Genomic DNA, 25,428 nt, shown 5'->3' on the forward strand with positions numbered 1-25,428 from the left:
ACATTTATATTATAAATATTATATTTAAAATTTACACCAAAATTATGAAATGTAAACAAATCAGAATGTAAAACATACCAATGGCAGCACTACTGTGTGAATTTGCATGCCAATATGACAGAACTGCTCAGCTTATTTGTGGTTCTCAATGAAGAGAACATTCTAAACAGAGAAATAGGGATCAATATATAAAACACTTTTAGTTTATTCTACACTTCGCTCCCAGGTTAGTAGTAAAATATTACTTTAATCTGTTTGTTTGGTGTTCCAGCAGGTGGATACGGTGGAACACAATTTTTATTAATATAATATGGTTTGAAGTTGATTTTTACATCCAAAATACCAAATATTGGCTGGAGTCCATGTTGCCTCAATAAGGTGATGAGAAAAAGCCAAGAATCAATCCATTGGCAAGTTGTGAATAAATATGGTAACATAGCTTTTGTAAAAAGATGTCAGTAACAGCCAATTTTTATGTGCGGCAAATTTTATACCTGTTGCTGTTGCATTTGTCATCACTTCTGCCAATGATATCTCAGATTCCAAAGCCTCCCGTTGCTTCCTACCTAAGTTGTATATTTCAGCTGCTAACAACTTAGCAAATGTTTCTGTAGTAATTTGAGAAATTTCTTCAGTTAATGGAGCAGTTGGCTCAGATACACCCTGTTCACCTTTTCCAAGCAATTCTTCTTGATTACCCACAGCAAGATCATTTTCCTGTTCAAGAGCCAGTTCCTGCCCTTCTACACTTGTCTGCTCTTGTTCTTCAAGAGCTGGTTCCTGCCCGCGAACCTCTGGAGCGGGTTCCTGCTCCGGTTCCTGTCCACGAGCCTCTGGGGCGGGTTCCAGCTCCAGTTCCTGCCCGCGAGCCTCTGGGGCGGGTTCCAGCTCCAGTTCCTGCCCGCGAGCCTCTGGAGCGGGTTCCTGCTCCTTTTGTAGTCCATCCTCATTTGATTGTGATGCAGCTGTCCTTGCTTTCAGAAGAACCAATGTCTCTGCAGTGCTAATGTGATCAGTCTCTGTATCGTCTTCTGCTTGTGGCTTTATTTGTGTGTGCTCTATCATTTGCTTTTCAGTGTCTGATGCTTCAGTTCTATCTACTTCACTGTAGCTATCCACCACCTCCTTTGGATCAGCCATTTTCCTGAAATTTAAGATTACCTATTTTTACGATTGCTGCATGAATAAGCATAATAATTCACAAACTTTTTTGTTTATTTTAGAATTGCATAGTGGTGCCTATCCCCAAGCATATGGGTACTTTAAATTACCAAACACACTTAACCATATCTATCACTATACTGCCTATTTAATAGTGGCTTGGATCTTTGGTTCATAAAGAAAAGCATTACCAATCCTTGCAACGGTGGGCTCAAGACCTTCCCAATTATTTTCACTAACTGTAGGTAAGGCCGCGAGTCTGTCATGGAGGTCACGGATTCCGTGACTTTCTGTGACCTCCGTGACTTCTGCCGTGGCTAGTACTGGCTCAGGAGTACTGGCCCAGCGGGAGCTCGAGGGCTGTCTTAAAACGGCTGGCAGGCCGTAGTTTGTCCACCCCGATCTAGACCATTCTTGACAGGTGTTTGTCTAACCTGCTATTAAAAATCTCCTAAGATGGAGATTCCACAACCTTCCTAGGCAATTTATTCTAGTGCTTAACCACCCTGACAGTTAGAAAGTTTTTCCTAATGTCCAACCTAAACCTCCCTTGCTGCAATTTAAGCCCATTGCTTCTTGTCCGATCCTCAGAGATTAAGAACAATTCTTCTCTTTCCTCCCTGTAACAACCTTTAATGTACTTGAAAACTGTTATAATGTCCCCTCTCAGTCTTCTCTTTTCCAGACTAAACAACCCCAATTTTTTCAATCTTCCCTCACAGGCCATGTTTTCTAGACCATTAATCATCTTCTCAGGACTTTCTCCAATTTGTCCACATCCTTCCTGAAACGTGGCACCCAGAACTGGACACAATGCTTCAACTGAGGCCTAATTAGTGTGGGATAGAGCGTAGCCTAGCCATTAGTTGGTAAAAATTTCCCCCCCATGCAATTAAGACCTCACTGAGCAAATTTCACTAGAAATGGTAGCTGCTTATAATTTCCTTCTCTGCTACTCAACCCACGATGTGGGCCAAGTGAACCTGAATCCAATCTATTTTCATAGCAAAATAGGTAGAAAACATGCTATGGTAAGAGAGACAATGGAACTAATGCAAGCTGGAATCACCCTTTTGAAGAGTGTTCAGTCAGGGAGACCTTGCTAGTGGGCCGAAGGCAAAGGAACATCTCGTCTGCGTCTGTTACAAGCACAGCACAGGAAGGAGCGCAAATTGACTTTCCCACGGGCACTGCTCTAGCCTTACTATCAGCCTCAGTGGATCTGTAGGGGTGTGCCGGGCTCCTACTGTGGAACCTGATGACATTTTGATACAGTGTCATGGTACCTTGAGGCTGGATGGGCAGTCACTGTACTGTCATGAAACAGGATGCCAATGCACCACCCTGTTGCCTCTTCCCCCTCTCCCTTGCCATCATGCAGCTGAGATTGCCTCACCAAGCCCCTCACATGGTTTTATTTGGGCATTGGGACTGTGGGTCGTGACCCCATTACACTGTCCTAGGTCAGTAGCTGATGAAGTACAGCCCCCCCCGCCAATGCACCAAAGGGCCTCCAGCTCCCAGAATGCACCGCAGGCCCCGAAGCCCACTCTACAAATACAGGTACAGCCGTTAGACTCTAGCTCCCAGCATGCACTGCGCCGCTCCGCCACCTTAGCCCCCGCCGCGGGAACGCCGCACGGCATGCTGGGAGCCGTAGGCGCCAGCCTCCCGCTTTTGTACGAGTACCGCTTGCCGCTGCGGCTCCCCGCCTCTACGCCGGCTACCTGCGCCGCGTGATTCCCTCACCGGGGACTGGTTTATACCCCGGGTCGAGGCCCCTTTACCTCAGCCCCAAAGCTTCAGGGCCGCTTCCCGGACAAATCGCTTCTCGCCCCGAGCAGTCTTGAGCGCCGGTCGGTTGTCGTTGTAGCCATGACAACCTCGAATTTCACACGGTCTCGCGAGATCTAGGGCGGAGGGGAAGGAAATGACAGGCGGGGGGGGGGGGGGGAGGGGAGTGGGTGCAGGCGAGAGCGGGCACTGCGGAGCAGAGCCGGCTCTCCGGGCTGGATGTGGTTTGACGCCAGCTCGCGCTGCTCAGGGAGGTGCTGCGTCGGAGACAAAGGCCTGTAGCTGGTGTGGTCGCTCCAGTCCAGGCTCTGCGCCAGCACCGCCGTTGCTTAAGCACCTCGTCACTGACACAATGGGGAGAACACGGGCCTGCGAAACCGTGGGGCTCGCTCCTGCAGCCCAGCGACTCTCTCGCTAAATACAGGGGTGGTCACCTGCACTGAACCGTAAGCCCGGGGGGTGCTGTGTGAGCATTCATGATTAGTTACGCAGTTTAGATTCGAGTGGCGGGCCTGCCTTTGAAGAACACTGACAGATGCAAGTGCGCACCTCATCTGTGTGAGACGTAATCATCCCTGCGTGCAAAATCCATAGTAGTCCATGCACATTTTAGAAAATGCGACCCTTCATCGCTTATACACAGAACCTGCTCAGACGCTTATCAAACAAGTAAATGCATTTGGGAAAAAGGATGTATAAAAGCCTGTGTACCTTCCTGCTCTGTTGTGCAGGATTTGAGATTTTATTCTCCCTGTACCTTTTTGCAGCTGCAAATAAACTTTTCTGCTTCTCCACCCTGTTGTGATTATTGGGTGTAGCACACCGGGTAACGAACCACTCAAGCTGTTGTTCAGCCTCTCGGCACTGGGTGCCGGCAACAGGAATGATCCCACAAATAGTGTATGTACCCTAAAGGACACCTATATATTATATTAAAGAGATTAATACATATGTGCACACAGTATTCAGATACCACAAGGTAGTGGTAGTTGACCTGTTGGCAGTGTTGCAGTTTAAACATTTTACAGCGCATACAGAACTGACCCTTAATGAACTTCCACTTGTCACTAACAATATCCTGAGTGAGTATTCTGATTATTTTGACTACAGTATGCAAATTACACTGCAAAGACAGACTTGTTGACATTATAAGGTGACTATTTTAATCTATTAATATGAAGCCTTTTCAATTAACACTTTTTAAAGGAATGGAGATACCCCTCATTCATCACAAACCTTCACCACCAACATAACCACCATTTGACTTTCTGCTGTGTCTTACTACTACTATTACCACCCATAGCACTCTACATGTTCAAAGTGCTGTGCAAACATTCACTTGCCTCTGAAGCACTGGTTCTCAACTTGTGGTCCAGTCAGCACACAGCTACGGCCCATGAGACGTCTTCAGGGCCATACAGGTAGTATTGGACGCAGCCTACAATAGTAAATAGGTTGAGAACCACTACTCTAAAGAGTAGTCATTGAGGTCTAGTGCAAGAATTTAGAGCCTTCTGGTTTCATGACAGATCAGGTTTTCCCACTGAGCTTCTGGTGGAGCAGTCATGCCTGCCTGTTCATAGCTCTGTCCTCTCCTGGATGTCAGAAAGTTGAAGGCAATAGTGGAAAAATGAAGTCATCTTTCTTCCAAATCTATTTCCATCATTCCTTTCCTGTTTGTTATTTTCAGCAATCTTATTGTTCCTGACCCACAAGATCAAGTACTATCACTTTTTTCTTCTCAAACTGAGACACCAAATCATATTTTTCTCCTCTCCATTTCCATCACTAAACCCTTTTATCATTTCACACCTCATTTATCTATCTAGGTTATTAAAACAGTATCTCAGTGCTTCCCAAAGAGTGAATAACCATTTTCAAAATAGTTCAGCTCTAATTTTCTCTCCATTTCCCCTATACCAGCCTGGGCTATTCTTCCCCATCATCCTCATACATTAGTTTTCTCTCCTACCCTCTCTCACACTGTCCTCCTTGCCTTCGCCTCTATTTATTCATTCTTTCTTGCTACTATTAGTTGCGCAACACTAAACTGAGGTATGAATTTCACACTTCCTTCCAAAGGTCATTCTAATTTCCTCCAGCCATGTGTTCCAAAGCCTTGGCCCTTTCCGAGAACATCCTGAATTTTACCCTTGAGGATGACAATTTCATAGGTCTGGAGTAATGAAGCTGAGAGGTCAGTCACAGAAAGTCTCTGAGACACTCAGGGCCACTTTTTTATGGAGGGCCTTGCAAAATGGGACAGACTGAAACCGATTGTTTATTCTGAAAGGAACAGTGATTTGAGCACTGAGGTGATGTGCTATCAGTGGCTGGTGTTGGTGAGCAGGCACGCTGCTGCATTCCGGTATAAAGGGTTTGTTTTTAAATTCTGCATATTCATAATAAGGAAAAATGAATTGCACTAATCCAACCTGAAGATCAAGAGGACATGGCTCATGAAATAATCCAAGGGGAGAGGGTATAGCCTTTTTGCTAATTTCATGCAGATGTTTTGAAATGTAAAACAATAGGAGGGTGTGTTTTTGCAGCTATAGCTATTTAAGCATCCAACTGCATTCAGAAATCCCAAAAGGCCTCACGGTCATGCAATGTTTTCACAATCTGGGGCTAACTTTCGATACAATACAATGAAAGGAGAGAGTTAGCCCTTTGAAATGTTTCCTTCTTTTTACCTTTACCCAACTTTAAACACCTGTCATTCATCCAAGTGCTGAAATTGTGATATTTGTACTAGAATTAAGATGAGATGAAGCTGGCTATTCCTGTTATGACAGATTAACTCAATTTCCACAATAACTCATCTAGGTATTAAAATGCATTGAGGAGAAAATTCACAGCTGAGCATATGGAGGTGGAGGAACAGCTACCTATCACCACTCTGGGAGGATCCTGAAAGAAACATGGAGCGAGCCATTTTGATGCTTTCCTGTTAATCCTGATAACATTGCTGAGGCAGATAGTATGCCATAGCTGTATGGTATCATATACCACAGAGAGATTTACAGGTATGAATATGGGCCTTCTCATCAGTAGAAATATCCCAACAGCATTGCCATGCTGTCTCCATTCCAAGACCTGGCCTGAAACCTGACTGGAGAAGATCAGGATATCGACAGTGGATGGGTGCAAACTCATTCTCTCTAGTCTAGTGACTCTCTCCTTGACCTCTCAACCTTATACTCAGCTATGAAAAATCATCCACTTTCCTACCACAAGGACCATAGCTAGTGCCTCTGAATTCCTTTATAGGCTTCTTCTCACCTTCAGCATCAAATTCAGTCCCATAGTTCTCATCTTCAAAACCCTACAAAAACTTAGTTCCCATCGGTCTCATCTTGTTTGGCTCCCTACTGTCTACATGACTGTCTTAACAAACCTTTTATTTCCTTCTCCCACTCTTGTCCACTGTTTCTCCTCCTCCACCTCCCCCAGAGTGTTTTATATGTTTTAGCTTTGGCTGCAAGCGCTTTGGGACAGGGAAACAGTCTTTCACTTGTATATAAATAAACACACAGTATGTTTTGTATACATTAGCACTCAATTATGCCCCCGCCCCACCCCTTTTTTAAATGGGCAAACCCTGGAGAGCTCCTGCAGCCAACAACAAAAAAAACTTAGGTCCCATTCAGAGCATAACTACTCTGAACAGATCAGGTGATAGCAATGGAGACCTCACTCACAGTTGCCATTACATAACTCTCAGTTGCCGTTACATGGCAATATGTACATTGTGTGGTCTAATAAGCTCTGAACTCTTGCATTCAGCCCCATCCTACACAATACTTTGTATTTACCTATTGACTTTCATCAGAAAAATCTCAGTGTTTTAAAGAGGTGAGGTTTCTTAACTTTAAAATTTGCTCTGAGTTGCCTTGCTGTACTACATCAGATAATTGTAACATTTTCTTTTATCACATATTTCCAGAATGATTAATAGAGGACAATCAAGTGGTAACAGATTGCCAAAATAATTAGTCTCTTTAAAATATGCTCTGGTAGCACATTTGTCTTAGAATGAATTACTTGTAATATTGTACATCTTATATAAAATTAAATCTGACAAATTAACCCTCTCTGTAAAATGTATGTGTACTTTGCTGGTTGCTGCAGTGATTTGGATTTAAATTCCAAATATATACATTTATTTTAGTGAGTTTGTGTGTAAAGTAAAAAATTGCTACACTTCCCTCTTCTGCAAGGATGCGTCTTTTGCTGGCTAGGATAAAGAGTGAAATGAAAATGGGCACTATTTTAAAAAATAGCACACACTAATGCATCAGAGCTCTAATTCATTACTTGTTCCCACTTTTTTACCAGCAATTGGTATTTAATGTTGATTCCACAACATAAAATCAGTTAAATCTGCAATTTTATCATGCAGAGCACATATGATTTACTTACTGTTTTCTGGGGCTTGGTCTACCAACATAACCACATCAGTCAGAGTGTAGGATGGGGAAATCCACACCCAACCGACATAACTATGCCAACCTAGCTGCATCTGCAAGCTTCCATCAACATACCTAACTTCATTCAGGGAGGTGGCATTCCTACACCAATGGAAAACGTGCACCGATGGAAGGAGTTAATGTCTACTGTACAGCTAGCACAATCACCATAGCGTAGATAGAGCCTGAGATAATGAAAATCATTGCAAGTGGGTTTAATTATCAGGGTTTAATATAGGAGTAAGCCATAACTGTTTCTCAACTTAGAAAGCAGGAAAACCTGTATTAGCAAATTGTAGGGTTTGTCTTCACTAAAGTGTTTTTTTAAAAACAAAACCCACTAGCTATCTCCAGGTAGTTAACACATTTGTACAGGCTAGTCTAGATACTCCAATTGTTTGTTCCAGAATGACTTCAAAAACTTTAAAAGTATACCATTTTAATCAAAAACTAGAAATTATTGCAACCTGGAACAATTAGTGAGTGTACAGATTAATCTTTACGAATGTGGGTGAGGTAATCTTTTATTGGACCAACTTCTGTATGTGGAAGAGACAAGCTTTCAAGCTTCTTCAGAAGCTCTATGAAGTTCAAAAGCTTGTCTCTTCCACCAACAGAAATTTGTCCAATAACTGATATTACCTCACCTGCCTTGTGTCATGTCCTAGGACTAACACAGCTAACTTTACAAAATGTGTTAGCCACCTTGAGGTAATTTGCCAATTCACTCAAGTCAAAAACCCTACTGCAGACATACCTTGCGTGAGTGAAGGTTGGAGAAAGGACTGGAAGATGGTTCTGAAGGCTACAACGTATACTTCTACTTCACTACGACATCCCTTTTTTATTTTCAGCAGAGTTGGCGCAAGATTTTTTTCTTCGTGTTTCAGTTGCTACTGCACTTTGGAGACGTGATAAGAGCAAAGTGTTTTTTTCTTATGTGTATGGGAAAACTACTCAATGCAATATGAAAATTCATACCCATGTGCATATTTTCATCTTGCTTCATCTCACATCAGCTCAGTACCCATTATCTAAAACCGTTTATTTTAATTCCTTTTTCATCATCTGACATTGCTCACCCTCATTCAGCATATAATCATTTGGCATCTGATACAATAGCATTTGTTTACCTAACTGCAGTCCTCATGTGGAATGCCATCTAGTGGCTTTATCTTGGAAGATACCAGCACTTACCATTTAAAAAAAAACAAAACCAAAACCTTATTGTGGATCAGTAGCAATACTGCAAATAAACAAATCCAGCGAAGCTCTGGAACCCATTAAAAATTTGAGGGAGTCTATTAAAAACCTCTCATTCACATAAGCAAAAGATACTTTAACTTGGCGATAATCTTTTAAAATGAAAATTTTAGAACTTCATTACTCAAAATGTAAACATTCAGATATTTACAAAATATAAACTAGCAATTTTGTCCTGAAAACATCAATTGGTCAACTACTGTAACAGCTCTTTCCATTCAATTCAGCATAAATATAATTTTAGAAATATTTAGAAATTCTAAAAATTTAGTAAATTAATAAAATATATATTTTGTTGTGTATTACAGTAGTTTCCCAAACACATACTTGGTGCTGGGAAAGTAGGAATACTTTCCCCACCCCCAGGAATATGCACTCTAAACAGATATGTCAAACATTTAAAAATATACAAGCAAAACATAGTGGGATGAAACTAACTAGACTTGTAGTAGTATCTTTGCCAGTATACTCTCCCCAACCATCTTCTCCTTACCATTTCTCCAGTATCCTAAACGTATACAACTTTAAGCTTGCTCTTGCCTGTATATTAGGTATTTGGATATCATTAGTTCCTCATAACAAAAAAAAAAAAGCAGCATAGGTTAAATCCAAGTACTTATAACATATGAAAATTCATAAGGAAAAGTCCACCACTATGAATGATGCATGACATTAAACTCCTAAAAGTCAAGTCCATATCCAACCATTAATACATTCTGAATATCCAAAATATATATTTATATTTACCTCTTGAATATCAAATCCAATTACAGTATGGAACAGTTGTACAATTTTGTCACTGAAAATACCACTCAGTAGCTGAAGCCCCATTTTCCTTTCTTTGTTTCCCCACAGGTTTACAGGTCAAAACGCTTATGCTATATTTACACAGGTTTGATTCAAATCAAATCCTGCCTAAAGGGTGAACAGCTATTCTTTAGTCACAAAAAGATAATCAGATTTAGACTCTTATATTGTATGATTTTCATTTAAAAGTTGTTGAAATTTTGTATGGAAAAGATGTTTTACATCTCATGTTGAAAATGCATGTAAAAAGTATTGGGCAACACCAAATGAACTGTTACTTCATAACCCACAGCCTCCTGGAATCCTCAGCATTCTGGAGCTCTTATTTTTGTAGGAATATCAACTCAAAGCAGGGTCCCAGTCAATGTCAGTTTACTGGTGTAATCTGATAATTTGCTTAAAATAGTACATGAAATATTTCACATATGCAGTTGCTACTCCTTACCTGAAAATACTTATACTGAAAATAATACAGTGCACAAGCTAGCCATGTAGACAATCCATTACTTTAGCTTTCAAGTCTAATAGCATTTATTCGTAATCAATTGCCACAGCAGGGATTCCAACCCTTTGTAATAATGCTCTTCTAAACAGCAGTGCTAAAACTTCTCAGTTTATGTATTTTTTTAAAATGGGAATAAAACAAATAGCTTTTGCAAAACAAGGGTGGGGGGTGCATTGGGAAGAACAGTTTAATCAAGTGGCTTAGCAAGTGAAACATGCATACTGTGTACAGAGTTCTAGCTTCACCATATCCTAAGCCACGCTGAAAATGCCTCTATCACTGACTTTTTCTTTGGGCTTGTTAATTATCCCCCGCAAGAGGTCAACTGCCTTAGTATATACCATTAAGGTGAAATAAGTTCCACATAACTACCCAATGTTTTCGGATCTTAGTTGTAGTCTTTGCTTATGTGAAGAACTGTTATCCAAAATTTGAAAAGTTTCAGTTGGTCCCCTGGTTTTCCTGTATGCCACTCCTATCCCTTCAACATTCACATTTTAGAAAGCCTGTGGATCAGAACTGGGCACAGATTTCAAGTAAGTATTCACCAATGTTCACGTAGCAGTAAGAACAATTTTTTATGTACTTAATTGCACAGTGCATCCTGCTTGCTAACTTCATGGTATCTGCACAATGAACTGCAGATCAGAGTTCTCCTGCAACATTATTCAAGTCCCTAAATACAACAGTATTTAGTTAAGGAAATAGCCTCTCCGAAACTAGCTGTTTTACATATGACTGTACTGGCAGTCTATTAATCTAAATCTTTGATGCTCACTGTGACTTCTTCTGTATAAAACTGCATTGTTAGCTCACATACTGTTCCTCAGAGGCTATAGGTCACGTGCAAACTTGAAAGCATTACTTGGATCATGATACTGAATAAAATAGAATGAATAAAAATAGCCTCAGCTTTGATCGTTGTGATTTCTAACTGTTATACAGGGCATTTTCAATGTTGAACTCTACAGGTTTATTACGCACATTGAAATCTTTTCTTCACAAATGGGCTTACTCTATTCCCATTTAAGTCAACAGGAAAAACAATCCGGCCCAAACTCTCAATTATGAACGTCAAGGTCTTGTATCTGAAGGCTATATGTCAGTTTACAATCAACACAGCATTAGCTGAGTTATAGATGCATTTGTATACTCTAGGATTATCCCCAGTGATTCTCCAAGTCTCTAAATCCTTAAAAATTAACAGCACACTATCAAACAAAATTCACATGTGTGGAAGGGTAGTGGAACTTTAAGCTTAGTACTTTTTGCCTCCATTAGTTATATAACTTTGGTTGCAGACTTGTTTTTTATTATTTGCCTTTTCCCCAGAGTGACTTCCAAAACTTTACAAATTTCCAATTTAATCAAAAGTATCAAACGGACACAGAGTTTTATCTGTATTTATCTCACCACGGCTGATCATTAAGCATTTATGTAAAATCCAGTTCACCCCTTCCTCTTCTTGCCTTAGCCAGTTCAGTGTAGCCACAATCCAGAGTCTGAGACATGAAAATTGGCTTCCATGGTGATAAAATGTCAAGAAGTGGATCAGACAAGAAAAGAAGGGTAATTACACAGAAGAAAGTTTCTGTTTCTACTTAAATATATTTTTAATCAGCAAACTAGGAAAGAAAATAATCATATTGCCCAATAGCTTAACAAAGTTTTAGTAAAGCATTTTTGTAAGAAAGTCAGACAGGACCTTTACATCCTGCTAAATGTAAATAGATATTGAGGCAAAACAAATCATATAAAAAAAGCTATTTTCTTTAAGTTAAAGACAAACAATTTTCAGTAACATGATATAATATTTAATTAAGTGTTTTTTTCGATTCTCAAATAGTTACAGACATAACGCTGACTATTATATTGGCCATCGCCATTGGTCAGTAGGAGGTTCTTCAACTAAAGGCTCCCATGGTTTCCACTGTACCATTTTTCTTGCCAGAGAGAGCTCACTTTCAGCCTGTCGATAAAAATATACAAGAGATTCTTAATTTTAATTATATTCTGAGATATTGATCTAAGTCTGATTAATCTATAATTGGAGAACATATTTTATGAATTTACAAGCTGTTCGAATAACAAAGTTCCATCTAGAATGCTTTGCAAGCAATTCAGCCATTGGGCCAATGGATCACAAAGCAAAGCCATAAATTCTATTCTCATATCTGAACAGTCAATGAAGCTCACTGTAATTATGATAGAGTTCAAATTTACAGGAGTAAGTAGAATGGCACTGCAGGTAAATTAAGAAAATGCAGAAATTTGCATTTCTACCTACCCTATACCTAAGGCCATACCAAATTCATGGTCAATTTCAATCATAGGATTTTAAAAATTGTAAATTTCATTATTTTAAATATTTAAATCTCAGATTTCACCGTGTTGCAATTCTAGGGGTCCTGACCAAAAAAAAGAATTGTGGGGGGAGTCTCCAGGTTATTGTAGAGGGGTTGCAGTACTGCTACCCTTACTACTGCACTGCTGCTGGTGGCGGCACTGCCTTCAGGGCTGGGTGGCCAGAGAGCAGCGCCTGCTGGCCGGGCACCCAGCTCTGAAGGCAGAGCTGCTGCCACTAGCAGTGCAGAAGTAAGGACAGTATTGCCACCCTTACTACTGCACTGTTACTGGCGGGGCACTGTCTTCAGAGCTGGGTGCCCAGCCAAGAGCCACTGCCCTCTGGCTGCCCAGCTCTGAAGGCAGTATAGAAGTAAGGGTGGCAATACCGCAACTCTCCCAAAATAATCTTGCGAACCCCCCCCCCCCCCCAACCTCTTTTTGGGTCAGGACCCCAATTTGAGAAATGCTGGTCTCCTCGTCAATCTGTGTAGTAGAAGGAAAAAGCACACAAAGACCAGATTTCACGGGGAAAGACCAGATTTCATGGTTTGTGATGCGTTTTTCATGGTGAATTTTGTAGGGCCCTAACTATAGCTATTGTACGAATATACTGCTCATGACATAACAAGAGTTCTCTATTTGGGACAGAACCTCTACTTTAAATATCTAGATGTTTGCAGATTAATAATTTGATTAGTTGAACACGAGTGAGAAAAAAACTGAATAAAAACAGAATAGCAGCAACCCAACTGCTCTTAAAGGCAAGCAGAAAACATAAATGCTTATTTGTATTGCAGTAATTCCTAGGGGGCTCCAAGGTAGGTGCTATACAAACATAACAAAAAGATTCCTCTGTCTTGAAGAATTTACAGTCCATTTGTAAAAGGAGATTAATCAGCTGTTGAATTAAGGCCAATTTACAACTAAATTAAAACAAATTGTAGAATTATATTATATAACCCCAAATAGCATGAATAAGATAATTCATTACAAACATACCTTTACCCTGGCAACCCAAGATCAGACTACTCAACACCCACTCCAAGTGACACTGCAGCAAATTGTTTCCCAAACTGTGGGTCAGGTCGCCTAAAAGGAGTTCAAGACCATTCCAAGGGCAGAAATGGTCTTAGCTCCATGTAATCACCAGAGCAACTCAACCCACATCTGTGGGGGGAAACAATTCACAGAGAAACTCCAGGCTCCAAGGGCTGCTCCGTCACCTTTCCTGTCTGACTGGCACCCAAAAGAGAAGGAGTCAGCAAAGATTCCATACTCCCAACCCCACTGCAAAAGTGCTTCCTAACTGAAGAGCAAAGAATGACCAACACCTCTTTTTAAACCACCCACCTTCCTGTCTTCCCTCCCTCCTCCATCATGATCATGCAGTCAGAGAACATAAGCAGGAAAAGTTGCTCAAGCACTACACTTCTCCTCTTTGGCCCACAGGAGTACTTGAGCACTAATATTGTTCCTCTAAGCCAAGCATGGATCCCTCTTAGGGTTCATATGTGGGTAGGACAGATACTCCTGGGGGAATTCTGTGCCACTGTGCATGCAGAATTTGTACATTGAGAGTGTTGAATTTCCCTTTTCTCCGCCACAGAAATGGGCTGCAGAACTGTTGCAAGTAGAAGATACTGCCGGGGTGGGGAGGAAGGAAGGAGGAGCTGGACAGTTCCTGGCAGCTGCAGTTCCCAGCATGCCCTGAAAGAAGGGGGTGACACACTAGCCCAGGACCCAGCATCAGGCTGTTTCTCCCTCTGGCTTCCCAGGCTCTGGGGATTAGGGTGTGCGGGTGTCTGGACTGGTGGGGGCCCATAGCGGGGCTCTGGGGGATGTGTACGAGTGTCTGGGTGGGATGTGCTCTGCAGCTGGGCTCTAGGGGGTGGGGGTTTCTGGGTTGCGGGGGCACCCCACAGAAAGGCTCTGGGGAAGGAGGGGACACGAGTGTCTGGGCTGGGGGGAGAACCATGGCTGGGCTCTGGGGGATGGGGGGCGTCTCCGGCCCCCTGCTGGGCTCTAAGGGATTGGAGGGGGGGGGCAGAGAAACAAACAGGATCTTCTTTAACTCTGTACTCCTGGAGGAATTTTTTGGGTGTCTGTATTCTTACAAACAGTTGCTGACAGGTATTTTGAAATAAATTACCAAAATACTTGAAACTGTCCTGATTATATAGTGTTATTTTGACAAAATATGTAGAATTTGTGTGCAGAATTTTTAGGTGCAGAATTTCCCCAGGAGTAGACAGAAGAAATATGAAGAGGGGAGGAGAAGAGGGGAGGGGAAAAAAAATCCACAAGAATAAAGGAAGAAAGATGTAGGAAACAGACTGAAGGGAAGTGGCAGAGAAAGTTAGTACAGGGGGATGGAAATCCTCAAAAATATAAAGAGGACTGAAGTAAGACTAGACAAAAAGACATGTGAGAATAGAAAAAGTAGGTAGGCCCTCCACAGTTGAGCAACTTCAACTCACTAAGGTTGGAAACTACTCCTGGCATATATTATGCTGATAATGTCACAACCACCATAGAATCTGCTGGAGAACAGAGCCAACCTAACTGAATAATTGGGGTTGAGGGTGGTTAATTAAGCACTTATTTTTTATTACTGTATTGCCCACTATTAAAAAATATATGCCATCAAGAGGATAACACTTTGGGACAAAAAGTAATTTGTTTAACTGTGTTCCACAGTTCAAAAACCTCACAACTTTCTTGACTGAAAACCTCCCGAACAACATATGCCATAATGTCATTAAGCAAGAACTGGTTATCTGCAGCTTCAGAGGACCAGAAGGTGAGGAGAGTTTTACAGTACACTGTTGCTAAACAGTCTTCTCATTCACTGTTTAGACATTCAGCACAACCCCGCAACGAGTTAATTTTTTAAAAATATATAGTTTCTAGTCACATTTATGATTGAAATCAATGTACTTTTCAGTTCCCATATAACACAAGCTGTCAGCAATTTTGATCTCAGAAACTGCTATTCTATAGTAGGATTTCCCACACTTGAAAGCAATATTTAGTCCTAAGTACACAACTCCAATCATTAGGAGTTCCGTCTGCAAATCTGAGAGCAAAATTCAACCATTAGCGCATACTTCCCATAAGATAAAGGACTCTGACCTTCACTAATGTAAGGTTTGTCAAATAAGTTGCCGTGCAAAGGATCGTTATTAGAGAAAGTAACTGAAAGAGTTCATGGAGGAACAGTATGTTAATGTGGGATCAGGGAAGTTTACTAGTTTTTCCTTTTAGTTGCATCATTTCTGCCTTAGGGTAAAAATCAGTCATCTTTACTATTCAGTACTTAATATCTGATGTTAAATATTAGGATCTGATTTTGCCATATCTTGAAGAAAAAAAAGTTCCTTCTTTTAGTTTTCTTGACCTTGCTTGAACCAAAGGCTGGTAGAAAGTGTCATTTTTATTCAGAGAGTTTAAGGCTAGAAGGACCACTAAATCATCTAGTGCAGGGATTGGCAACCTTTGGCACGCAGCCCATCAGGGAAAGCTGCTGGCAGACCAGGATGGTTTGTTTACCTGCAGTGTCTGCAGGTTCGGCCGATCGCAGCTCCCACTGGCCGTGGTTCATTGCTCCAGGCCAATGGGGGCTGCGGGAAGTGGTGGCCAGCACATACCTCGACCCATGCCGCTTCCCGTAGCCCTCATTGGCCTGGAGCGGCAAGCCGCAGCCAGTGGGACCTGCGATCGGCAGAACCTGCAGATGCTGCAGGTAAACAAACCGCCCAAGCCTGCCAGCGGCTTTCCTTGACGGGCCACGTACCAAAGGCTGCCGATCCCTGATCTAGTCTGACCTCCTGCATAACACAGCCTATTAATTCACCCAGTTATCCCCAAACTGTGCTCAATAGTTTGTGTCTGGCTAAAGATTATTTCCCAGAAAGGCATCCAGCCTTGATCTGAAAACATCAAAAGATGGAGAATCTATTACTTTCTTTGGTGGCTTCCTTCAGTGGTTAGTCATATGTAGTCTTCTTGTAGAGACCATCCTCACAGTTACAAGAGCTAATACAGTACATGGACTGAATCTTAAATAGCTAAAAGTACTTTCTACTTCCATGCACATATGGATCAGGCAAAGCACATTCACTTCCTTCTGTGATGAAAATAATGTCTGTTTAGAAAAGGCATGCTGCTATTATATATTTAATATACTGTTAATGCTTGTCATTTCTCTTTTCACAGAAGAGCAAAGAAAGCACTCATATCTAGTTGTTGCCTTTCAGCAAAGGCATTTTTAAACAATATGCAACTTTACCTGTATTATCACTTCTTCTATCTGACCACTTTTCATTTTGTCTTCTAGTTTTTCCACATTAGGTTCCTGTGAATTCAGGTAATTTAAAATATCAAGTGCAGAACTTAAAGACATAACTTAAAATAGATCATACAGTATCCAATTCTTCCTAAATGTAACCACTCAGATGAGTTAGCTTCAAGGTGACCTATTTTACACTACAGGAATACATGATTTCCTGCTATAAGCAATGTCTCATTGACAATATAAAGAAAGTCAAATACCCCCCAAAAGTTATTTTACTGCAATTCAGATGTACAGAGAAGCAAAAATAGCATTCTGTTGTACCGCAGATTGTCGACGGAAAGTGGGATCATAGCTTTCTGGAGAAATAAGATACTCATCCTTTCAACAAGTCACTGTAGTCAAACAAAAGCAAGACTGCAACACTAGAACGAGCTATTTGACCCTACCCAATGGAAAAGTGGTTGTTCCAAAAATGTTGAACAGCAAGAGCTAAAATAGTGCATTTGGTAAAAGAGTGAGTGAGTGTAAATAAAATAAAATACCTGGAAGTCTGCTATTCTGCAAATCTTCAGATAACTACTTTCTATTTCTATTTTTAGCAGAAATCAGTGATAAGACACCATTGCTATTTTCTAGTTAAATACACAAAAAAGTAGTAGTTTATGTAATCAGAAACAGTATGTGACCGTGATCATCTCCCTGAAACAGATAACTTCTATATGTTCTTTGAAGATAAACTGAGATTTTGAGAATACTATAGTCTTTGCTGTACAAACTTTGCATATAAAATATTTACAAGTAGTGCTATACTTACTGTTTTTACCATGTTAAACCGCTCATTTACAATCTGTTCAGTGTATTTCCTATATGCTGCATCTTTGGGGATGTCCTGCAGAGCAGCGAGAATTTTTGTATACAGTATCCTCAGGTGCTGAAATGATTGGAAGAAAGGTGCAAGTGTGTAAATAGTAAATGACTGTTAACAGAAATATTTAAATAATTTACAAGCCCACAAAGTAAAATATAGAGAACTGCAGCATTCAAATTCACACTGGCTATACCAATAAAGTAGCTGGGTTTGAGTGCAGGATTCTGACCTGGGTTTGGGCCAGGATGCATTTCAATTCGGGGTTCCAGTTTGGACTCAACTGTAGAGTATAAAACTACCTTGCTAATCTTCTTGACTTTCTTCATGAACTGTGCTGTGAATGTTTTAATTTGTTCTCAAGATTTGGCCTTTAATCTATCTCAGAGATGTTAATCGGCACAAAGCCTTAAAGAAAAAAAAAAAGGCAAATCATCAAAGCCAAAAGATATAGCCACTTCCCCCCTCCCCCCAGAGTACACTAAAAAGGGCACCTGTTACCCCTGCCAAGAGTAGAATGATTTCATTTACATTCATCAGTAGAAAAGTCTGTGGATTTGGATAAACACTCTCAGCATGTTTTTAAGAAACTTCACGGGTTAGGAAAAAATTCGCAGCAGTTGGGAAACAGATGAGATTGGGCTGTAGTAGAAGGTGGATAGTGGAACCAACAGGGTAATTTCTGAGTGGAAGGAATAGGAGTGGGAAACTGGAGGTAAGGGCAAGGAGCAGAAGCAGGATTATACAGACAACAGCAGGAAAAGAGAAGGAAAACAGTGTGTTAAGACCAAGGGGTTAATTGAAGCCCTGATGAGTTTATGACTCAAATTGTTATAAATTAAAATCTGAAATAAATTTACGCTCCTAGAAGTTGTCAGACAGCCCTGTAGATATGGCTCTTTATCTGTAAGAGTTAGTTTTATACTCCTGTTAGTTTTATACTCCAAGCAACACAAGCAGCGGCACTGGCATGATCTCTCCCTAGTGGGATTATTGTGTAGTCTGAAAATTTCAATGTTTCAGAGAAAGATATGGGATTGCTGTGATATTAAACAATCAAAGAGTTCTTTCAAATTCGGTAGTGGAAAAATGTCATAAGTCAGTGGCCCCCAAACTTTTACCTTGTGCCCCCTCTTATCCCTGCCTGTCCCCCGCCCGCAGCCAGGAGCGGAGCTGCTGCTTCGGGGGGGGGGGGGGGGGGAAGAGAAACGCAGACGGGTAAGGGGGCCAAGGCTGAGGCCACAGCTGGGGGAGGCCAAGGGCACGGGGGCAGGCTGGGGGTCCCGGGCAGGGCCAGGAGCAGAGCTGGCAGCTGGGGGCCAGAAGCAGAGTTGAGTGTTGCTCTCTCCCCACCCCCTTCATGGGAGATGGCGTGGGCCTCAGCACCGCCCCAGGGGGGCCTATCCCTCACAGTGGGGGCCTTTGTCCTAGATGAACTAGCAAGCTACTTCCTTAGGAGTGCCAGTGAGAATTATCAAGAGATGTATTCTTTGTATTACAGTAATGCCTACGAGCTACAGTCTTGAGCCAAGGCCCCACTGCACTGGGCACTATACAAACCTAACAAAATGTGGGTCCCTGCTCGAAAGAGTTTACAATCTAGACACCGCTCCTGCCCCGTAGATCAGGTATTAAATATTACAGTAAGATTAGTATCGAGCTGCAGAATCTATTATTTGATCTGGGAAAATCTATGTATGTGGAATAATAATTACATTTACAATCCCCCAAACCTAAATAGTTGCACTCCATCTGGTAAGTTACACAGTTCTTTTCACCATTTTAGGGCTCTACAAAGAAAAATATTACTACTTCATGTTTCCTCAGAAAAAGGCCTTACCGTAAGGTGATTTTGGAAATTAATTGTTTCCAAGAAGCAACTACCAAGTTAAATTTTTATATTTATAGAACAAAAAACATCTGCAAAAGATCTGCCTTTTTTATTTGTAAAAGAAAACCTTTCCAGACCATAGCCAATATTCTCCATCAAACAAAGTTTTGGAGCTGGTCAAATTTTGGATTTCAAATAACTGTTCTCGCTGTAGGATCATAAGATACTTAAAATATACACATAAGTCAAGCAAAACAAGTGAATACTCTGATTTTCAGTCCATTTCAACTAGATATACTTGAAACATACCTCGTGAGGCGTCTCAGCTACAGCTAGTCCCACGAGCCCAGTGGTCTGCACAAACAGAACACATTTAGTAAGTGAATGCATTTATTTCAAGTCTTTTTGTAATACACACTATTGACTCATAACTTCAGCTGAACGGAAGCACATCATGGGAATTACAAAATGTGGAGTTAAGGATTAAAAAAAAACAAAAACCCATGCATATCCTGGGAGCTGCAGGCCAAGATGCTCCATCTCCCTTTGCTGAGGGCTTGTCTTCACTTACAGCACAGCAGCTGCACTTCTCCCATCCGCATACTTAATCCACCACCCCAAGAGGTGGTAGCGATGTCGATGGGAGACGCTCTCCTGCCAACATAGCGCTGTCTACATAAGGGATTAGTTCAGTATAACTATGTCACCCAAAATCCACGCCCCTAGCAACATAATGATCCCGGGCTAGCACGGCGACGGGTGCACTGTGTACAAACACGCGGAGAAGGGGGGCGGGGGGGCAGCTCACGTTAAGCAGTGTGTAGAATTAACGCTTTCTTCCCCGGCTCTCAGACTGGCTGTTTCTCTGTTTTGCTCCCAAAGCAAAACGAGCAGCCAGCACCCGCGGAGCTGTCAGCGTCGGGGACTGTCCCTGCGAAGGGCCCTTGCCAGCGCTGGCTGCTCGGCGCGTCCCGAGGATCCTTGGCTCCGATCGGAAGCGGAGGGGGGAGAGTTTCACCAGGCCCACCACCATCAGCCCAGGCACCACCTTGCCCAGGCAGGCACCGCCGCGCGGGAGATGGGCGCAGCCCCTAGGCTTGGGCGGGGAGAAGCCGCCCCGCAGCAGCCCCGGGGGACCGGCCATGCGCCCAGCCCTACGGGAAGGGAATCGTCAGGGACCCGGGCGTGGCGGTGCAGGAGAAGCCCACGACCCGGGCCCTCACCTTCTTCAGCGCCCCGGCCATGGCTGCGGCCAAGCAGTACACCCCTCACGCCAACCGCCCGGGACGGACCAAAAACGCGCATGCGCCTCGTGATGTCTTTGGGCTGTTGGTTAGAGGACAAGCCGGTGGAAGCTGAAAGCCGCATGCGCCAAAAAGGCCGGGCCTGAGACCGAGGCTGTGGGAGTTCTGCGTCTGAGTGCGCGTGCGTATGCGGCACGGTAATCGCATGCGCCGTTTCTGAGTGAGGCGGGCCTGCGAATGGAGGATCTGAGAGCATGGGGAATGCGCATGCTCTCGGCGCAAAGAGTCAGTAACAAAATGAACTTGCGCTACCTGCGCTCAGCGGCCGAGGCCATGAGTGGCCTGTACAGCGCTGCGCCTGTGTCTGGCGCCCTCTGGCGGATGGAGGGGGAGTCACAGCGGCAGGAGGGCTGTCCGGCCGCACGCGAAATGACGCTATTTCGGTGTCACGAAGCGAGAATGGGGCCTGCTGGGGGGGCTCTGGAGCGAGCCGGCTTGTGTCAGCCCTGGACGCGCCGTGTGACAGGGGAATCGCGGCCCCCTGGACACGCCGCGTGATGGGGATCTCAGCCCCCAGCACCACGGACACGCCCACAGCCCCGTGAACACACTGAATGCATGGGGTGAAGTGAGCTGTAGCTCACGAAAGCTTATGCTCAAATAAATTGGTTAGTCTCTAAGGTGCCGCAAGTACTCCTTTTCTTTTCGCAAATACAGACTAACACGGCTGCTACTCTGAAACCTGCAGGGCAGGGGGTCTCCACTTGCCCCATCGCCAGCGGCCTGCCGGTGACACTGACAATCCCCGTGCCAGCGAGAGACAAGCGATGATGTGGTTCTGTAAGCGGCCGCTCCGCTGTGTCCCTGCCACCAGTCACTGGGGCCCTACGGAAGTGCTTCTAGTACTGTGTTTCCAGGGCTGTCAGCGGCGGACGCTCAAAGGAGGGCTCTTCCCTTGGGATGCTCCTTGACGTGTGCCACTGGAGTCTGGGGCTGTCCATAATTTATATAACACACTTTGGGTGATTTTCAAGACTCACCCTTTGTAACACTGAAACAAACATGGAAAATTATGGAACCCCCTCGAATGCAATACATAATTTTTGGTGAACACCAGAACTGCCTTCCAAGCTAGGGTAACCATATGTCCCAATTTTATAGGGACAGTCCTGATTTTGGGGTCTTTTTCTTATGTAGGCTCCTATTAACCCCCCCTCCCGTCCCAATTTTTCACATTTGCTGTCTGATCACCCTATTCCAAGCTCTCTCTGTTGTGATGACTGAATATGTCGGGCCAGTTCTTGGTCCCAATAAAGTCAAAGAGGGTTTTTCCACTGACTTCTGTGAGATCCGAGCCAAGCTCTTAGGACCTGATCCAAAAGCCTTTGCAACCAATGGGTGGTTTTCTTTTACTTGGATAAGGCCTTGAGGGTGATAGGGTTGTGTGTTTATGGCAGGTGCATTCTCTGTGCAAGATGGGACATTAATAACATTTTATGTCTCTGAAAAGTGTTTTATATGTTTTTTGGAAGCACTTAGTGATACCTACAGTTTGATAGTTATCATATTAGCTAATGAATCAAAGCATTATTTACATACATTTGGAATACATCAAAATGCACTGCTGAGAACATGGAAAAGAATTGTTTAAGATTTGGGGTCCAGAATGACACTGCAGGGATCCCTGCTTCAATTATTTTGATGTAAATAGTGTTGGTAACAAGTTCAAATCAGTTATTTCTGGATTAGATATCTTGATACTGGGCCCAAAACAGCCTCCCTAGATCTGAAAACGATCCTATATGGGTATTTTTGTGCAGGACTGAGCTATGCCACTATAAATTTGTTTACTAAGGACAGACGGAGAAAAACAGCTAACTTTGCTTCCTCACTTAACTAACTCACTACTCACTTTATCCATTCATTATGCGTCACTCTATTTTTCATAGTATATCTGAATATAATTTTGCAGTGCTGCCCAACTACATGAAAGCTGGCCTAGCTTCTACATGGGAGCTGTTTAAGAAACTTCAACATGGAAACACTGGGAATGTCTCATGTTTTAGCTGCTTCTATGAACTTCTCTATAATGCTACTGTAGGTAAGGTGGAAATTCATATGTTCGGCCACATTCCTGACTTTCTGACTCATTTTGCACAATAGTCATCCAGCATTAACGGAACAAATTGATTTTTACATTACAGGACTGTAAATACATAAAGTCTAGCAAGTGAGTAAAGTACTTGCAATAATCATCTACCAGTACTTTAAAAAGCCTCTAGATTATAATTTATCTGTTGTCTCAATAATGAGTTATCTGTGTTGACTATCTTATACATTCTCAATGCACAATAAATTAACACCATCATAAGGAGGCCTGAGCATAGCCTTTCTGTTGTGAATTGACCCCAAGATGTAAATTCTTACAAACTATCTCAATTTATCCATATTTGCCAATGCAGGACTCTGGCTGAGATTCTGATTTCACTTATACTGGTATTAAATCCAATGAAATTAAATTAACTTTAATGAAATTACTGCTGATTTAAACCATTGTGAAATCAGACTCAGACCCCAGGTGTGTACATAAACTGCAAAACCGGATGTAGTTTTTCAATTTAAAAGAGAAAAAAGTCTGCATTATCCTTGTATTATGCATATGTACTAGTGCTGGTCATGGGGTTATGGTTATGTGACAAGAAGGGAATTAGTGGATTCAGGGGTCAGCAACAATAAGAACATGTCTGTGTTCTCAAATGAGAATTTTTTTCCCCTTACTATCAGCTTGTTCTAAGCCCACTGTAGGGAAGGTTCTCTGCACTAGACCTGTCCATCATACTGAATGGTGTCTCTGGAACCTCACCACACTTGGTCAAGTAACATGGGCAAGGTATGTCACTGTGAACAAAATTTATTATTATTAGTTTATGTATGTTGCAGTAGTGCCCAGAGTCCCTGTTTAGAATGGGGACCCCATTGTTCTTTATACCGTACAAACACATATGAAGACGGGGCAATGGAGCTATGACAATTTGTCTCACCCTCATTTTACAATCTAATAAAATTCATTTGATTAGAGTGGTTAAAGGAAAGGCAGAGATACGGTCCTTAGCCTGTGGTCTAATCTGGGATGAATTTAGTTTAGTCACTTGTGCCTCAATAACTATAGCTGGATACATGGATAATAAAATAACCAGGATTTAACTCAATCTGCATCTGAGCTGTGTTTTTGTAGGTAAATAAATTAAGTGGAGAAAAAATCCAGTTTGCCACTCACCCTGTGGCTGTGGTTTAACTTGCTAGATACTAATATCCTTGATGGCATTACTCAGAGCTTCTTGGTCAGACTTGTCAGCATTGACTATGATGCTGTGTCTCCAGCTTCTGTTTTAAAATGGAAATTATTAAAAGACTAGGATTGGCTATCATGGAATCTGTAAATCTTGGCATCACATCAGGCTCACCATGTCTACAAAAGTTTGAATAAATGAGAGATTGGGAGCTATTTTGTGGCACATAGCGATGTGACAAGATCTGTCACTGTAGAAGACTAAATATTTGTACAACAGCTAAACCTTTCTTGGTTTTATTTCTTTTTAACTATATGTATATATGTTAGTAAATTTTGTTAATACAGCTAGTGCGTCTAAATTGGCAGATCATTTATTTTCTTAACAAGAGCTGTTTGAACCAATCAAGCACAGATAATCTTATTATACCAGTCAGACCTCATGTTACTTTTGATGAGATTCTAGAGAAGTCGTGCATAATACTTTCCTGTGGGGTGGAGTCTGCTTATGTTACAGTTGTACGAGGTCAGACCTTAATTTAACTCCCAACTGCGTATTTAATTTTAGAAAAAGCACAAGACACACCACCGTGCAGGGTACTATTCCTGTCTGTTCAAAATACAGGCCCCAGAGTAACAATGACAAGATGATGGATTGAAAAGGTGAGAATATGATATGTTTTATCTGTATCTTGCCAATTAGCCTAATGGTGAAGTAGATTAAAACTGTGAATAATGTGTAACTGAGTGAATCCAGTTTTAAACTGCTATTAATTCCTGTATTGCTGTGAATAACCTCTTCAGGCTGGGATACCTAAAGGCCTTCCAGTTATAGAGAACAAAGTTAGGACTGCTTAGTTTATTTCAAAAATGTGAAATCAGATTAGTACGTCTCATTCGCATGCACTAAACATCTGCCTGATATGCTTAATAGAAATAAATCCTTGACACATCTGTTTCTAAGCAAAGACTCAGTTTCCATGATTTGTGAGTATTTCAAATCTTTTGGACTGAAAGAGAGTGGCTTAAAGTGGAACAAATTCTTTTCTATGAAAAATGATCCTTCCGGTTTAGAATGCATAAAAGCTCAAAAATTTAAAAATCTACAGTAATCAGTAGTTTCTTGGGAACTTGTTTTTTCAGGATAAAATAAAAACAAAACAATTTGGTCTATTAAAAAAATCTGGAAAATATTCTTGATCTTATGAGACCACTGTGTCCGTGCCTGAACAGTAGAATTTTCTCGAAAAAGCAACTGTCTCATCTAGCAATGAGCTTGGTCTGAAAAATGGAGAACAAATTTTCCATGGGTGAAGGAAAGGGAATTTGCCACTGCATCTTTTAACGGCCTCTTTGCTACTTTATGTACAAGTGTATCAGACAAAATATGCTTTTCGTGTGGCCTAATGTACCAGTGTTCTGGCATATTCCATTGTGATCCTAGTGAAACGTTCACATTTCATCAGATCGTCATTACCTCAACACAGCATCGGACCAGCAGTGATATAGCAAGTCAAGCACCCAAAGCATTTATAAACCTCCATCAATGTCCACCAT

General features: G+C 42.0%; 2 protein-coding genes across 5 annotated transcripts in view; both read right to left on the minus strand.

Annotated features, from left to right (window-relative positions):
• Window positions 1–11,484, minus strand: part of IQUB (IQ motif and ubiquitin domain containing) — a 62,643-nt gene extending 51,159 nt beyond the window's left edge. Inside the window, exons 1-2 of one of the 3 annotated variants that reach the window (XM_073328230.2) lie at window positions 11,416–11,484; window positions 495–1,144 (exon numbers count right to left, since the gene is read on the minus strand). In XM_073328230.2, coding sequence (XP_073184331.2) covers window positions 495–1,144; window positions 11,416–11,435 — 670 coding nt within the window. In that variant the 5' untranslated portion in view covers window positions 11,436–11,484. Of the gene's footprint in view, window positions 1–494; window positions 1,145–2,888; window positions 3,101–11,415 lie in introns of those variants that run through there. The other 2 variants (XM_073328231.2, XM_073328232.2) reach the window with 2 other exon arrangements.
• A 106-nt stretch (window positions 11,485–11,590) lies between these two features.
• On the minus strand, window positions 11,591–20,708 carry NDUFA5 (NADH:ubiquinone oxidoreductase subunit A5). Of its 2 annotated transcripts, XM_073328238.2 has the most exons (5): window positions 20,562–20,685; window positions 19,648–19,692; window positions 17,457–17,573; window positions 16,637–16,702; window positions 11,591–11,971 (listed from the first exon to the last, which is right to left on the minus strand). In XM_073328238.2, the coding sequence occupies exons 1-5, from the start codon at window positions 20,580–20,582 to the stop codon at window positions 11,870–11,872; spliced, it is 351 nt and encodes a 116-aa protein (XP_073184339.1). In that variant the 5' UTR covers window positions 20,583–20,685; the 3' UTR covers window positions 11,591–11,869. The 2 variants fall into 2 exon arrangements, with proteins under 2 accessions (XP_073184339.1, XP_073184340.1); XM_073328239.2 differs by lacking the exon at window positions 16,637–16,702 and having other exon boundaries at window positions 20,562–20,708.
• Window positions 20,709–25,428: the final 4,720 nt, after the last annotated feature.

The sequence above is a fragment of the Lepidochelys kempii genome, chromosome 1 (assembly GCF_965140285.1).
Source record: "Lepidochelys kempii isolate rLepKem1 chromosome 1, rLepKem1.hap1, whole genome shotgun sequence".
In the NCBI taxonomy this organism is placed as follows: Eukaryota; Metazoa; Chordata; order Testudines; family Cheloniidae; genus Lepidochelys; species Lepidochelys kempii.

What these genes read in the sequence shown, in the direction of transcription:
- NDUFA5 (XM_073328238.2), bottom strand. Translation starts at nt 20,582, where the DNA reads ATGGCCGGGGCGCTGAAGAAG. An exon ending in GGTTTAACATGGTAAAAACA is followed by an intron (nt 16,703 to 17,456) that starts GTAAGTATAGCA and finishes CTGAATTCACAG; the next exon opens with GAACCTAATGTGGAAAAACT. An exon ending in TAGAAGAAGTGATAATACAG is followed by an intron (nt 11,972 to 16,636) that starts GTAAAGTTGCAT and finishes TTTTATCGACAG; the next exon opens with GCTGAAAGTGAGCTCTCTCT.